Source organism: Momordica charantia, assembly GCF_013281855.1.
Source record: "Momordica charantia cultivar OHB3-1 chromosome 7 unlocalized genomic scaffold, Mcharantia_2.0 BLBB01000007.1, whole genome shotgun sequence".
Classification (NCBI taxonomy): Eukaryota; Viridiplantae; Streptophyta; class Magnoliopsida; order Cucurbitales; family Cucurbitaceae; genus Momordica; species Momordica charantia.
In genome coordinates, this window is record NW_028275165.1 from 19,656,725 (window position 1) to 19,672,966 (window position 16,242).

Below are 16,242 nucleotides of genomic sequence, written 5' to 3' on the forward strand. Positions count from 1 at the left end.
TCATCCATGAGACGTTTAAAACTTAAATTTTGGAGGACCCTTTCTACATTACTATAGGATATATGCGTTTATATCTTCTTATATACAACTATAAGATATATACACATATAAGATATATACACATATACAATATATACCTATATATACGAATATAATCAGGAATACTAAGAATATGAGACACTTAGAACTTCAATTTTCTATACACATAAACAAAATATCCTCATATATACCAATCTTAACGGAAGACTAATAATTACAAATGGTATGGAGGACCCTTTCTACAGAACTATAAGATATATGTATACACATATAAGATATATTCACATATACAATATATACCTATATATACGAATATAATCAGGAATACTAAGACTGTGAGACGTTTTGAACTTCCATTTTCTGTACACATACATAAAAAATATCCCCATATATACCAATCTTAACGGAACACTAATAAGTATCAATGGTAAAAACAGAAGGGGACAGGAGACGAGGAACACGTTGTCAACAGAAACTTTATTCAGCGATGGAAAATGAACGTCGTTGGAAACGTGCAAAAGAAATAAATACATTGTTCATAAAATCCCTGAAGATGGAAAATGAAGGTCTGGCCGTCGACGTCTTTGCACGTTGGAAACGAAGACAGCAGTAAACAAAAAAGATGGTTGGAGAAAATCGGAAGCAAACGAGGAAATCGAATCGGCAGCAAAAATATTCATTTAATTTAAATTTTGAATGGGGCCCACAACAATTAAATGAATATAATTACAAATTAAGGATTCAAATCTTTAAAATTTAAAAATTATAATAAAATAAAAAGCAATAAATAAGGGTAGAAACGGTAATAAAATAAAATCCTAACTGCAAATATCTAAAAGTGTAAATTTTGAAAACTAAACACATCTATGTAATTAAGATTTTAAAATAGCTCTCCCAATATATTATCTCTTAACTTATTATATAATATTTCAAGACGGATAGACTTGAAACAAGACGGATAGATTTTCTTGGATCATTTTATTGGTGCCTGGTGGACATGTGATTGTCAAATCAAGACAAAACGAATGAAGAATCAGAGGGAGAAATTTCTCATCAATAACTGATTGGAAGCATAAATAAAGAAGTCTAAACTATATATCAAGACGAGCACGTATAACATCGTAGCAGCATGTCAAAATAGAGGCATAAATTGAAGGTTGATTTACCTTTTTCAACCCACTGTTAAAAAATTTCAAATTAAGAAATCTAAAACTAACTAGTAAGTAGACTTCACACAAAGTCCACATGTTAAGCTAACCAAAGTTTATGTTGAAAAACAAGTCCCATTTTGAAGTAAACTCCAACTTTTAGTAACAGAAAGTTGTAACAAATCAGCTTGAAAATAGCTACACCTCTCTTTACAAATTCGCAAGTCAACGTTAACCTCTCTCTCTTATTTCTTTTAGTCGATTTATATGCTATAGAAATTAGTCTTAAAAAAGTTTAAATACTACTTCAGTCGCTTTACTTTAGTTTTGGTTTATTTTAGAACACCATATTTTAAAATATTCATTTTTGTACATATAATTTTAATTTTTGTTCATTTGAGTATATATATTTTCAAAATTTCTATTTTAATTCCCGTATTTTTAAAAAATGATAATTTTAGTCCGTTCATTTTTACTTTTAATTAATTTCTTCAACCATTAATTTTGCATAACACTTCAGTTATTTCTTTATATGTAGTTATACATTTGTGTTAATAAATTTTTCTTATATATAAATAATTTATTCAGAAATTACAAATACAAAATACGTGAACGAAATTCAACGTTTTGATGCATTATCGAGCGCGTGGATCCCACCATGCACGGAAAATGAGTAAAAGATTTTGGGCTTTTCTGTGGAGAGGTGGGCCCATCATTGCTTCAAGTGCACTGTAAATGGGCCTTTTAAGCCCACTTTCTTCGTCAGGTTGGAAGCTAGCATAGCAGCAGCCAGATCAGATTCCAGACCATCGTCTTCCCAGAGTATCATTGTTTTCCCCTTAAAAAACTCGTATTAAAATTAAAAAAATAATAATAATAAATGAATCCATAAATTTCCCACTCCTTTTACTCTTCCCCTTCTTTTCTCGCTTTCTGCTCTGATTCACTCTTAAATCTTGGATTCTTCTTTTGATTTCGTGGGGTTTATTACAGAAATGGCTGCAGTTCAGCCACTTTCAAATGGGGTTTCTGAGATTACTCCAGAGGTTAGTTAGTTTTTTTTTCTTTTTTTCAAATTTAATTTATTCTCTGTCTTCTGCATGTGAGTTTGCATTTTGATTTATCTTCAAGTTGATTTTGGGATTATTGTTTCAGCTGTTTTAGAGTTGTACAATTGGTTTGATACTGTCCTGTTCTTCCGAGTTATGACATGGATTATTACTACAATCATTCTGAGAAATTATGATTCATGTGAGTGATGAGATAATGAGGTTTGTTCGAAACAGTGATTTAAAAAAAATAATAAAAAACTCAGCTTAATTGAGCTGAATTATTGGGGGGGAGGGGGGGGGGGTGGATTTTCTTTATCTTGCACTGTTGGTAGATCTTAAATAGTGTATCAAGTACTAGCCACAAAAAAAAAAAAAAAAAACAGAAAACAAAAAGAAAGTAGTAAAACGATCACATATCATAGATTCATAAATCTATCTAATAACATTGCCTAATCTCTTATTTACATCATATTTTAATAATTAAAATTTTGAATCACAATAGGACTTGAATGGATGGATGTTTGGAAAATCCTTGATACAATACACTGGCTTGAGGATCGATCATCAGTGAATGCCCCGGACGAGTAGTGAAGTTGGAAGCCACAAGGTGACTCGCTTAGAACAATGTGGCCTAGACAAGTCTCCCTTAAGATAATTCACATAGGGAGCTCGGGCTTGCAATTGTTCTCGAGTTTTTATAATTAAAATTTAAAACATTGAAGTTATTTTTGCATATCGTGGCTTCGATGTGGGAAGACGATTAACAGGACATCCTTGATCCTTATAGTTCTTATTATTCTTTTTTAAAATGTTATGTCATAAGATCACAATTATAGAATGAGAATTCGAACTTACAATCTCCTAAAGGAGATCGAAATGCCTCTTACAATTGGACTATGCTCGGGTTGGGTTGCGGGCATCCTTAGAGTTACTTAGCTGCATCATAGAAATATTTGTGGCATTGAACTTGGAGAAACCATTAAAATGGGAAGAATTTGTGAGCTAAAAATAAGTGAAATATAAAATTATTTATTCTTAATAGAATAAAGAGTCTGAGATGTCTTTCATATCATTACAATGTAAAATTTTACTGTCCCACATGAAAATTTTCCATTGTGAGTTACAACTTAATTATGTATAGAACTGCCTGGATAGACAATGAATCTAATATGACTTTGTATTTGTATCCGAATATTTGTAATTAGCAGGTTGATGTTTTAAAATCCGAAAATGAACAGACTTCCGATGCTGGACGTAGTGGGAGACGTCCTGATATTTCACTTCAAATACCCCCAAGATCGTCCGGCTTTGGTAAAAGCCGTAGTGGAAAAGGTTTACTCCAATCTCAAGCTTCCAATAATGGTGTTTTATCTCCAGGAAGCTTCTTGAGGGCTTTAAGCTTTAAGAGAAAAGGCATTGTTGCTGAGGGTGAGAGAAGTTCACTTTTGAGTTCGGACCCGAGGACAACTGCTGAAAGTCCAATAATGGCTGCTTTTGCTTCGGCATTTTCGTGGAAAAGATCCTCCTCTCTCCCAGTTACTCCAGCATCAAACTTGTCCCCCGTGGTTCCCCTCCCTGCCACAACAACTCCGATTGAAACCGATGAAAGGCCAATCCCACGTGTGAGTTATCTCGTATTACATTCATTTTTTAACTTTTGACATACAAAAACTTGCTGGTACCTCAGTTTCTTGGTTCCTTGCCTCTTTTTATCATTTTATAGTTCTTATTATATTGACACGAGCAATGGCGCTTGTTTCAGAACCGTAATTTGGTCTTCTAATTGTGGTTAATTCTTGCAGAAAGGAGCAGTCCGTACAGTTTCGAGGTCTCTATCCGTGCCCGGTAGAAATATCGTTATAATACGATCTACATCTTTCGTTACCCGTAATGTGCATTCTGAGGCCAGTACTAGTTCTGGTAAAAATCCATATACCCTACTTTCACTTTCAGTTCACTTTCACTCTTGTTTCAGCTAATACTTGATAGTAATTAATCAGCTTGTTTAGATTAATCCTTCCTTTATTACTAACTTAAATATTGCTTTATAGTTTATACCATGAGCACTCTTCATGTCCCATAGACACCGAGACATGGCTTTATTACGGGGCGCAATATTACGTACTATATATATATTAGGTCCATAAATTATTTAACCTAATTTGAATATAGTACTTACTATAACATTTAACTACATGTGTCATAAGCATAATGATACCTGAAATAAATAAGTTTCTTATTCTATGTGTAGACATGTCTATTTCATTGAATTAAAATATAGGATATTTTCTACTTCGTCAATAAAATGTATCCCGACGTTAGATCATCATTTTTTCAATGAATCTTGATGTCTAGTGAGAATAAGGATTTGATTGAAAAAGAATGAATACATAGAAGGATAAAATTAAAACTTTTAAAAGATTAGAGACAAAATTGAAAAGTAGTACCAACTTTAGGGACGATTATATATTTGAACCTAACACGAACTATTTCCATGTATCAGATGAAAATGGTTCTGCTACCTTGGAAAACGACGATGAAGAAATTGCTGAAGAGGAAGCAATTTGTAGAATTTGTCTTGACCCATGTAAAGAAGAAAACACTCTCAAAATGGAATGCAGTTGCAAAGGAGACCTCAGGCTTGTACACAAAGATTGTGCAATTGAATGGTTTAGCAGAAAAGGAAACAAGAACTGTGAAGTCTGTAGGCAGGAAGTACAGAATTTACCCGTCACGTTACTCCGAATTCCCACCACCGCACAACGGGACAGAAGGCAGTCGCAAAATCAACAAACTTTCCGTTCACAGGCGATCAGGTATAACCTATAAAACACGGACACGGCAAAAAAGGAGGAGTGTCTGTGTCGGACACGGATACGTCCGGACACGTGTCCGACACGCAATTTAAAGTGTCCGAATATTAAATTTTTTATTTTAATTTCAGACACGTGGGGACACGTTTTGGACACGGGAGGGACACGCCAGATAAAAAAATATTGTTTCCTTAGCCCAATTTTGGAAGTCCACGAAGTTTGGCTGAAATCTCAACAACTTAAACTACAAAAAAAAAACCCTAAAACGCTACCTAGTGACCCACCCTTCTGTTGGTGTGAGTTAAATTAAATAAGCTCTATTCTTACTTCCTTTTTTCCCTAATTTCATATGAATTAAACTGGAGTAGAATATGATTTACTAAATTAGGATGACAACTTCGACCCAATAATCAAATTCAAATCCTTCTCTAGGATTTTTTAGTGGATTACATTTACTATTTTTATGCTTTTTAGTGGGGTACATCTTCAACCCAATAAATTTACTTGACATTTATGTTTTTTAGCGAAGTATATTTAGCATTTTTATGTTAAATTTACCTATATCTTAAAAAAAATAATAAATAAATAACGTATCCCCAGCGTGTCCGTGTCTTAGTTTTTTAGAAATTGACGTATCGCCGTGTCCTGTCGTGTCCGTGTCCGTGTCCGTGTCCCGTGTCCGTGTCCGTGCTTCTTAGGGTATAACAAACAGCTCATCGCAATTTGGATTTGTTAAACTTTATCTGAAAGGTTCTGTTATTCAACTGAACGGTTTCTGTTTCTTGATGATGTTTGAAAATTTCACGCTCGTTTCTGGTTTTTTGTTTCTTATACCTGAGTGAAAACTGTAACTTGACTTCTGCATTTTGTTGCAGTGTTTGGCAGGACTTTGTGGTGCTTGTTTTAATCAGCACAATATGCTACTTTTTCTTCCTCGAGCAGCTTCTGGTATGCCATTTTCCAAATTTCTTTACGAATTATTTCTGCTCGATGTTATCCCCTCGCAGTACTTAGATTTCGTTAATGTTCAATTCTGCTTTCATTCACGTCGAACTGTAATATTGGTGTTTTTGCCTTAATTATTTGTTTTTAGATTCATGACTTGAAGACTAAGGCGATCGCTTATGCTGCGCCGTTTGCATTGGTGTTCGGTCTCCTGTCATCGATATTGTCTGTCATCCTCGGTAGAGTTCACCACTAAATTTTAAATACTTTTCTTTAACTGATTTATTTATGATTCTTAATATTTGCCTGCTTGTTTAACTTTACAGCAATCAAGGAGTACATATGGACATATGCAGCTCTTGAGTTTGCACTTGTAGCTATCATTCTTCATCTATTCTATACTTTGGTGAGTAAAATCTTCATGCATGAGACATAGCAAATTTGGTTTCATTCTTGTGAGATCTCTCTTAATTCATATTAGAAAGGGACCAATTCAGTCTTAAATTTGGGTTGAAAGATGAAAATTCAAGCAAAGGAAAATATTTGCCTATACATCGATCAGTAAGAATTTCTATCACATTATTTTATTGGCTAAAAAATTTAGTGGGTTCTGCTTATTTTTTGAACACTGGACTACTACTAGAAACTAGAGACTACGAACTCCAATTGATTGGTGTATAGTGTATAGGAAAAGTATTATTCCGTTAAAGAACGCGACCTTGTTTGTGAAGAGGAACAAATAGGGATGCATACAAGTTGGTTTGGGTCGGTTTTTGGCAAAAACCAAGGCCAAAACTGTTTCTGAAAACCAAATTGACCCGACCCGATTGAAATCTTCAACTTTACCTTAGGTAAAAGAACACCTTGGCAGCAAGGATTCGACTTCCCTGCGATAGGGTTGTGTGAAAGGAAGTTGATCGTGGATTATCTATTAGCTTGGAATTGATTCTACCAGAACAATGGGGGGCATTCATCGAATCGAATCTATGAAGCTACAAGATTCAAATGCTTCTAGCACGAGCCAATCTTTCCGTCGTGGTTCCTTTACTACATCATAATGACAACCTTCTTTTGGTCTTTGTTTGCAGCTGAAACTGAAGGCCATTCATGCCATATTGCTGTCTGCTGTCTTGGGTTTAGGTGTGGCTATGAGCCTGAACGCTCTATACATTAATTACTACATTTGGCGAGTTCGAGTTGCTCAGAATCCTAACCCGGTATGATCAAATTCTAAAGACGATAAGCCCCCAAGATTACTGAAGATAATTCGGTTCATGAACAGCAAAAATGCAGGTAGATTCCATTTTACAGAAAATTCAGGTATCCCAAGAGTAACGATCATCATCTCAAATGTACGTATCGACAATATCAATAGATGGGATCGAGCGGAAGCTACAACTGGTAGTGATGAACGAAGATTATGCTTGAACTTTGAAGACATGTATCAATGCACCGTATATATTTTTCGTATAGCGAATTCTGATCCGTTGGAAGCAGTTTTCTGTTATATCTTTGCAATGTCATGTACAAAAAGACTTAAAAAGGCCATGAGTATCCACTACTCAAGCTTGTAAATTTTTAGCAGCAGTTCCACTCTCAAGTAGTTTCTCAACTTTTATGAGCAAATTGAGAAAATTCTAATCTTCTGGAAAAAGATCACATTATTTAAATCAACAGGGTTTTTATTTTTTGATTGAAAATTAGGATAAGCTATACTCAACTTGACAAATCAACCGTTTAATTAATTAATTATATATAAATTCATTGGTAAAGTTTAATGCAGAAAAATTTCAACCATAAGTCTTGATTATATGGGTTTGGTTTGAATTCTTGTTTCTCATTTCTTTCTTTTTCAGTAAAAAAAAATTACAACTACATTGAATAACTGTTTATTATTATTTTTAATTAAAAAATAAAAGAAAACAAATTTGATAACATCTATTGTTTTCTAAAATTTTAAATTAAAAAGAAAAAGAATAAAAGTTTTGTATGAAATTTAATGTTTTAATTAAATATTCAAAAACTTTACTTTTTAGATTTATTATACTTTTAAAAATTAAAATAATAAAATAACATTTTTATCCATATTTTGAAAAATACTGAAAACGTGAAGAAACAAAAAAACCCTCCTTTTGTTGTTTTTTAAATTTCTACCCAATTTTGAAAATAATTTTTAAATAAGAATTAAAAATAGATATATTCACCAAATAATTATGTTTCTCAAAAAATAAAAAATAAAAAATAAAAAACAAAAAATAAAAAACAGAAATGTTACTGAACAAACACCTAAAAATTTTCATCATTTAGATTGTATAAAGTTACTTGATTTATATTACATCACTCGGTGAAATATGGTTGCACATCGACGAGTTAAAAACAATAAAAAGAATAAATAAAATGATAAAACATGTACCTCTCTTGTTCTCTTACAGCATAAAAATTTACATGAAACTAAAGAAAGCTAATATATACTATATAGAGCACATCAAAACTATGATTAAAGTTTAAAAAAGGAAAAAACTATGATTATAATGTACAGACTGCAACACCTAGAAATAACATAACCCAAGAGAAAATCAACGAATAAGTAATAAAGTTATTGATGTTTAGCAACGGGATGGAACTTATTGCCATCTTTTTTGAGCCATATCGTTGAACGAGTCCTCTTGACATGATCTACGAAAAGACGATGCCTGCAGAGAAAGATCGACGTTATCAAGAACAAGCATCAAATGGTGTTTGCTCTTAGGATGTGTGAGGTTTGTTTCATTTCTATTTAATGTTTAAAAGGACGTCGTGTAATCAAGATGAAGATCAACTCGAGCTTGATGAAGGCTAATTTTCTATTCAGATCAAACTAATGGCAGGGATCATCTCAAACCCATTCAAAACTTTAGGAATAAAACTGTTTTCTTTGGTGAAAGTTCAGGAGATAAAAAGACAAATAAATTTTTAGCTGTAATTTAACAAATAAATTTTTTTATGAAAAAACTGAGCTTTTATGAAGAGAAGTGAGTAATTTAACAAATAATAAAATACCCGACCTTTCAAACTCGAGCTTCTGAGTTACAATCCCATTCAGTAGCAGCTCGGAACTATACACTGCAGCGCCTACAAGCAAAGGACACTTAGTAATTTTCTAAAAACGAAACGAAGCTATAAATTTGGTTACTCATTTGATAACAATGTTGTTTTTCTTTTTCCCTTTTTGTCTGTTTTTAAAATTAATTTTATTGTATTTACTTAGGTACATACTTTCTTCCTAACGCTATAAAAATCATAGTCAATTTTTCAAAAAAAAAAAGAAAAAGTTTTTGAATGCTTTTTAGATCTAGTGAGTAGATCTAAAAACAAAGAAAACAAAAAATAGAAAACGTTATCAAACAGGTCTCAATTATCCACTTCGATGCTATAAAAATGAAAAGGGTCAATATTAACTAACCTTTTTGAAGAAAAGGCAAGCAGAAATCATAATCTTCTTCACATGACAATACCAACAAATCATCTGGAATTTGGTCATCCTTCAGCATAGAACGCCCAATTCTCTCCACTGCCTGATAGCATCACAACCATCATCAGCAAAAAGAGAAGGGAGAAGAGAAAAAATCATTCAGACCAAACAAACTAGTAGATAATTTTGTGTCAAACCAAACAAAAGCATGTACAATCCCATGAAATTGCAGAAGCAAAAAAAATACAAATACATGTTCTAAAATGACTTTTGTAAAATATGTTTAATTATAAATCATTTTGATATAATTAAAAAGTATTTTTGAATGATTAAGGTTTGTTTTCAAAAGTAATTTCAAAACTGTCAAATTAGCTAAAAGGAGTGTAAGACTAAGACCCAAAAAAAACTTCATAAAAAATTTTAGGCAAAATCATAGTGTAACAGAAATAGTCATTCTCCAAAATGCAATATTACCAAATAGCACTGTCTTAAAACAGTGATTTTGGCCGGCAAAAATCACTCCCAAACATGCTTGAATCAATGAGAGAAGTAAGGCGAAACATACTTGACCCTTTACCGCCTTGATCAAACTCAAAATGACGTCTTTCCCAGGCTTTGTATTTGGGGTAATTAAGACTCGTCGACCCTGTGGAGCTTACCATTGTGAAAACTAAAGATTACAGAAGGCAAAAAACAAAGGCACTTGGTTAAACATTGAGAAACAAATCACCTCTAGAAGAGGGCGCTGCCGAGCACAAGCCAAGGAACCAGGCATACTAAATCCAAATTCCTTCTCTTTTTTGGCATCCCGTAGGATGTAATTTTTTTCGTCGATGAAGCAGCTCGCCTGTCCACAACTCTCAATCCATAGGTGTGTCACCACAAGCTTACCATGAGCAATGGCCTCTAACATATTCCTCGTACGAACAAATTTATCCGCTATGAAATGCGTCGCCTCGGTCATGGATGGTGCCACGGTAACCCCAAGGCGAGCCAACGTCTGAAAGAGAATCAATAAGGATGATGAATGATTAGTTGAAGAGACCACCTTACACGCAGGAGCTAAAAGAGTATGGGATCTGAAGACTTAAATTACCTTCTTTTGCTGTTTGATTATGTCCTCATCGAGGTGTTGGCTATACAAGACTCGAACTTCGTTCATATCTTTTCGCTTCCTTGATTCAGTCGATAAGGATCCCGATACAAGCCCCGTCGCAGTTAAGTCACGGATTTCTTTCAGAAGACATGATTTTGAGCGGCTCTTTTTGCATGATTGTTTGTAGTACTCGTTGCCCATACAAACTGGTGATGCAGCATTTACAGGTGTTCTACAGTTATCAGGCGGAGTAGTACAAACCAAGATAGATGGTTTACGCCTTTTACTAGGAGATTCCTCCAACGTAGTCCTTACAACAGACGAAACTGTACGTCCATCATTCTTTTTGTTAACATTCATATCGACGGTTAAACTTAAAACATGAGCATTTTCTGCATCTGTTCTGTCAACAGTTGGTCCTTCCAAGTTCTCATTTAAAGAAAGAGGCGAAAGCAGACGTAATGATGATCGTGTTTTCTGTGTGTTACGCGACCTTTTGCGCCGGTTCACAGTTTGCCCGAGAAATTTATCAGATAGACCGACCTCACCAGCTAACATACCACATGAACTTCGTTCTCCTGCAGAGTTAATTGCATCATTTTTAGTGCCTTTTTTCGTCTTCATATTGAGTGTTTTAGAAACTGCCTCAGTAGCTTTCGTTCTCTTTGCTTTAGCATTTTTTGATTGATTAGCTATCCTCGAACGCCTAGTTCGATGAGCAACAGGTGAAACCTCGACAACTTTTTCACATAAAGGCCACTTCTGAACCGTCCTACATCCATTATTGGATACACAACCAGAGTTTTCGTTCTCACTGATTTTATCAGCATTTGTCCTCTTACCCTTCCCCGGCATTTTTACAGTCTCATTTTCACAAGACTTGATGAGATTTCCAGAACTCCTCTGTGACAACACCCTTTGCCTGTTTCTTTCAGTATTGACTGTGTTTCTTTTCTTAGCACGTCCCCTTTTAGCAGATTGCCTTAAGTTCAAGCTATAGTCTGGTTTTCCAGCAGGAGAACCACCAAAAGAATCCTTCCGACTATTTTCCAAACGTTTATTTTCTCCATTATTAACTAATTTATCGATATTCCCATCATGGAATAATGCTTCCATTGCTTCGGCTGCCATCTGAGTATCAAAACCGACATTAAGGACTTCTTGCTCATCAGGCTCGATGACATCATCTTCCAACTGTCCCTTACATGGAACGCCATCATTCTGTTGGTCCAATTTCTTACGTAGGTTCTTTTTACATTTGATGGTGGTTTCTCGGGTTGACTCATTGTTCTCTTTTCCTTTACCCAACTCTAGACGTGATTCAGAACAAAAAAACCTTGATTTCGTATTCTCAATACTTAAAGAAGATCCTTCCTTAGCACCATTCGAGTCCGGTCTTCTTCCTTTCAGTTTTCGAGGTTCTGTAAAGAACTCTTCCTTCCTTCTGCAGAAAAGATCCCCACCTGTCTCATCTTCCCGATTATCGTCCCAGTCAAAAACTTTTGATTCTCCTACTCTTCTTATACAGTTAACAATGTTAGCCAGATCATATTGTCCTTTTGGGTTAGGAATTGACTTTGATTGTACCATGGCATCCAGTTTACAGGTACCTCCTCGATCAAACTCCATGGAGTTATCTTTAAGAAACTTTTCGACAAAATCAAGAGCATTATCTTGCGTTAAATCGCCGGGTTCTTGAGAGTCGACATAGCTTAACCCTGCCAACTGATCACCATCATATGCAGTCAATTCATGAAGATCTCCTAAATCATTAGCAGGTGTAGAATCCTCAGTAAAAAGTTTTCTCACTGCTGAACTGCCAACCCTGCACTTAATGTTACCTAGCTCTCCAGCATTCGCACAGCATTGCCCAAGATTGATCTGCCGATCAACGTGATTATCTTTCAAGGATGACTTTTCTATATCCTTGTCACTAATAACAGAAGATGGCCAGGGGTTTCTAGTTTGTGAGGCAGAACTGCGGGCTGCAGCTAAACCAGAGGCACGCAATGAGGCTGCACGAATCGAAACAAGTCGTGTGGGCCCTGCAAAGGTGAAATAAAAGAAAACTGAATTCATGACTTCTTAAGAGAATATAAATTATTTTAAGCATATTGCTTGAATGAAACAATCACAATTTGCAGCACAGAAAACATCTCATGATCACTTTTATCAGCCCAAGAAAAACTATATATTCTATTTTTTTCCCTACCCTCTGGCCTCTTGGCAAAGACATCATTCGACTAAAGTCTAAAACTCACCTCATCAGGATGATGAATACTGAAATCACATTCGAAAAGTTAAGGAAAATATAATGTGATAGCTCAAAACATTATTAATAACATATTGTAAATATCTTGATGTCTGTGTTCACGATAATCGATAGTATGAACATAACATTCTGAAAACAAGGAACTACTACAACACTACTCTAAAACTACTTGACGTACACAACAAACAAACCAAATTATATCTCATTCAAACTCCGCTCCTGCTCAAAGCTACAAGAAATAGATGTATCTAATTGCCAATGATCGAGAGAGTTACACAAAGACTTGTTATTGGTCACTGGTTTAAAAGAATAATACCTGAATTACATTTTTTATCAGTCGACTTATCCGGGAGCTCCTCATAATCCTTCCTCCCGTCTCGTTCAGGAAGAGAGGTCAATAGGCCTTTCTCCCAATCCACTAATTGGTCAAAACTTTGGGCTGATTCATCACCAGATAGATCCTCATCACTATTAATTTCAGTTGTGTCTGTTCCTTCATCATCATAGCAATCAGTGCCAACGTCATCATCAAAATCATTCAATATTTGAGTGTTGAAGTCCATATTTTCAATGCAAGTGGGAATAGGATCATCATCGAGTAGTTGGGTTTCACCACAGAGACTCAAGATTTGGGTTTCACCTGCAATATCAAAGGCTTGAGTTTCTCCGGCAGGATTCGCTATTTGAGTTTCAAACTCATCATCTATGGGATCCACTGCTTGACTTTCTCCAGCAAGATCCACTACTTGAGTTTCAAACTTGTCGTCATAAAAATGAGTTGTTCCTGAAGAATTTGAAGCTTTATTGCTGTTCTCACAAGTCATAGGATCAATCAAAATGAAACTAAAATAGCTTCCAGTCACAGCCACTATAATCTATTTGTATGTGATTTGTGGCTGGAAAAAGCTCACTTTTACTCCTATACTTGATGATCAAGTGAGTCAATTTTAGCCTAAATCTTACCGCCATCAAATTGAATCATAAACTTAAACATGTGGTGAAATAAAAAAATTAGAAAATTGTTTAATAACTAACCAATAATTCATACTAAATTCAACCTAAAAAACACTCGAAATCAGTCCATAGAAATATCCAAACCCAACCATTACGAAACCTAGCTACAAAATCAAGTATGTTAAAGAAAACCTCAAAATGTAGCAATAAAATGCCCAAACTCAACCAATATCAATTTGACGAAATCATCAACAGTCTAAGGTTAAAATTCACACACCAAATACAATTAAAAAAATGAAAATTTCCCACAGTTTAAATAGTCACCACTGAGCACTGCTAAAAGATCAGAGCTTTGTATCTCAACTCTTAAAAAGGTGGAATCCAAGAACAGTCCCCAAGAAAAATCATTCACAATATGAAAACTTCGAAAATCACACTAAAATACATGGAAAAGTAAAATCCAGCAACTTCAGAAACACAATGGGTGAACATCGAGGCCAAAACTTTTACCACATTAAAATCACTTCAAGCGAAAATTATACAAAAATCAAAATCTTTTACCAGAAGAGGTGGTCGGTGAAAGATGGCCGTCAAACACTTCAGTATCCGTACAATCAATATCCTCGGGATCGCTCCCAGAAGAAGCCATTTCAATTCTTCTGCAGCAAAGAAAATCCAACAACGACGAACCGCGAAACTATTGCAGAAAATTGGTTCTAATCACTGACGGAGAAACGTCGGAGATAATTTAGCCGGCGCCGGAAAGTTGATCGGAAGAGGGATTAAGGATCAGGGACGATATGGCGGGAAGGTGAAAGTGAGGGGTGAGGGTTTTGGAGGGAAAAAAATGAGTGAGACTATGGAAACTGATCCCAGCGGCGGCTCCCACGGAAGAGGCATCTTCCAAAATGAAAAAAAGGGTAATTTTCAAAGAAAAAAAATTTAATTAAAATTTTGTGAAATGTAATTAAAAAATTATACCGAAAGCTGCGGTGGGATTCATCGGTCCTAGTCAGCAAGCCGTTACTCTTGCTTTAGTAGCAGCCGACAGCTGTCATTCTTTAATTAAATTAATTTTAGGGTAAAATACTTAGTCCTTATTTCGTCCATTTTGATCCCTGAGATTTGAGGTACGTGTCTAATTGGCCCCTAAAATTTTAAAATAAACATGTTTGGTCTTGAGATTTAAAATATGTGTCAACTTGGTCCCTCAAGTTTTAAAATAAACACTTTGGGTCTCCGAAGTTTGAGAAATAGTTTTAAATGGTCGTTTTTTTTACTGTTAATTAACTAATGTTAAAATGAAGTGACGGCGACGGCAAATACGTGGTGGTCATCAGAAAAAGCAAGAGAAGGAGAGAGGAAAAGATGGGGAGAGGAGGGAGAAAGCACCATCACCTACACATATATCATTTAATTAATATAATTTGTCACATCAGCAACTACAATAAACAAATTAACTGTAATTTGTCACATCGTTATAATATTAGTTAATTAACAGTAAAAAAAATCATGGACCATTTAAAACTATTTCTCAAACTTCAAGGACCAATTAGACACATACCTCAAACCACATGACCAAAAGTGTTCATTGAAAATTCAGGAACCAAGTAAACATCTACCTCAAACCTAGGGATAAAAATTGAAATAAAAATCTAAGACGAAACAACTTAAACATTTTTATTGTTGTGCTAGATCCGCAATTAAGCCTATGGATCCTTAGGATTGGTGTAGTCGTTTAATATATTATATCCCGTAGCGTCGTTTCAGATCATGGATCGAACCAAATATCACAACTTCTTCTACCCATCCTGTATATTGTCCTTTTTGTTCTGTCTTGGAATACAAATTTTTTAGTAGACGAGAATTTACGAAAAAGGTTCTTCATACTCATAGGGAGAACAACTATTTTTTATGTGAATTTGACATAACAGGTGAGAAACCACTATTTATAAATTAACAATTTAATTAAAAAAAAATATATCTTTTGCGAGTATTTTGCCCTTAATTTTATTAATTTCAATTCTTCTATTTTACAATGGATATTTATTTTTTTTTTTTTGATAAATGATATTTAAAAAAAGATGATATTGTTTCCAAAAAAAAAAAAAGTAAAAGATGATATTGACACGATTACAGAAGTAGGAAAATAAGGGAGGTTTGGTAACTATTTTGTTTTTAAGCTTTGAAAAAATAAATTTTCGGTAACCAATTCAAAAAATCACCTTTTAAATTTTAAATAAATTTGGAAAACGAAAAAAAAAAAGTAGTTTTTAAAAATAAAGGTATGTTGTTTAAAATCTCACTTTTCTTTTTAATGTTCAACATTTATTCTTGACATAATATCTATAACAAATTTCTTTGAGGTTCTAAATTTTTTTCCTACCTAAATTTTTTCTTCTAAAACACTTGTTTTCTCTCTACAAAAAAGTTATTAATATGTGATTTTTGTTTTTAAAAACCAAAATCAGA

General features: G+C 34.3%; 2 protein-coding genes across 6 annotated transcripts; one reads left to right on the forward strand and one right to left on the reverse strand.

Annotated features, from left to right (window-relative positions):
- The first annotated feature begins 1,966 nt into the window (after positions 1-1,966).
- On the forward strand, positions 1,967-7,609 carry LOC111009750 (uncharacterized). Of its 5 annotated transcripts, none has more exons than XM_022282945.2 (10): positions 1,967-2,233; positions 2,742-2,846; positions 3,445-3,861; positions 4,042-4,159; positions 4,743-5,055; positions 5,928-6,000; positions 6,146-6,236; positions 6,324-6,403; positions 7,086-7,214; positions 7,280-7,609. In XM_022282945.2, exons 2-10 carry the CDS (start codon positions 2,811-2,813, stop codon positions 7,292-7,294), a joined length of 1,272 nt encoding a protein of 423 aa, XP_022138637.1. In that variant the 5' UTR covers positions 1,967-2,233; positions 2,742-2,810; the 3' UTR covers positions 7,295-7,609. The 5 variants fall into 5 exon arrangements, with proteins under 5 accessions (XP_022138637.1, XP_022138634.1, XP_022138638.1 ...); XM_022282946.2 differs by having other exon boundaries at positions 1,968-2,233; positions 3,448-3,861; XM_022282942.2 differs by lacking the exon at positions 2,742-2,846.
- Positions 7,610-8,367: 758 nt separating this feature from the next.
- On the reverse strand, positions 8,368-14,675 carry LOC111009745 (BRCT domain-containing DNA repair protein). The gene is made up of 8 exons (XM_022282938.2): positions 14,332-14,675; positions 13,133-13,600; positions 10,545-12,589; positions 10,179-10,448; positions 10,014-10,094; positions 9,440-9,551; positions 9,042-9,108; positions 8,368-8,690 (listed from the first exon to the last, which is right to left on the reverse strand). Exons 1-8 carry the CDS (start codon positions 14,417-14,419, stop codon positions 8,594-8,596), a joined length of 3,228 nt encoding a protein of 1,075 aa, XP_022138630.1. The 5' UTR covers positions 14,420-14,675; the 3' UTR covers positions 8,368-8,593.
- Between the last annotated feature and the right edge of the window lie 1,567 nt (positions 14,676-16,242).

Excerpts from the sequence above, each read along its gene's own strand:
- LOC111009750 (XM_022282942.2), top strand. The coding sequence starts at position 2,183 with ATGGCTGCAGTTCAGCCACTTTCAAATGGGGTTTCTGAGATTACTCCA. Across the intron at positions 6,001-6,145 it reads TCTTCCTCGAGCAGCTTCTG|ATTCATGACTTGAAGACTAA; the intron begins GTATGCCATTTT and ends ATTTGTTTTTAG. Across the intron at positions 6,237-6,323 it reads GATATTGTCTGTCATCCTCG|CAATCAAGGAGTACATATGG; the intron begins GTAGAGTTCACC and ends TTAACTTTACAG.
- LOC111009745 (XM_022282938.2), bottom strand. The coding sequence starts at position 14,419 with ATGGCTTCTTCTGGGAGCGATCCCGAGGATATTGATTGTACGGATACT. Across the intron at positions 9,109-9,439 it reads CTTGCCTTTTCTTCAAAAAG|GCGCTGCAGTGTATAGTTCC; the intron begins GTTAGTTAATAT and ends CTTTGCTTGTAG. Across the intron at positions 8,691-9,041 it reads CAGAAGCTCGAGTTTGAAAG|GCATCGTCTTTTCGTAGATC; the intron begins GTCGGGTATTTT and ends CTTTCTCTGCAG.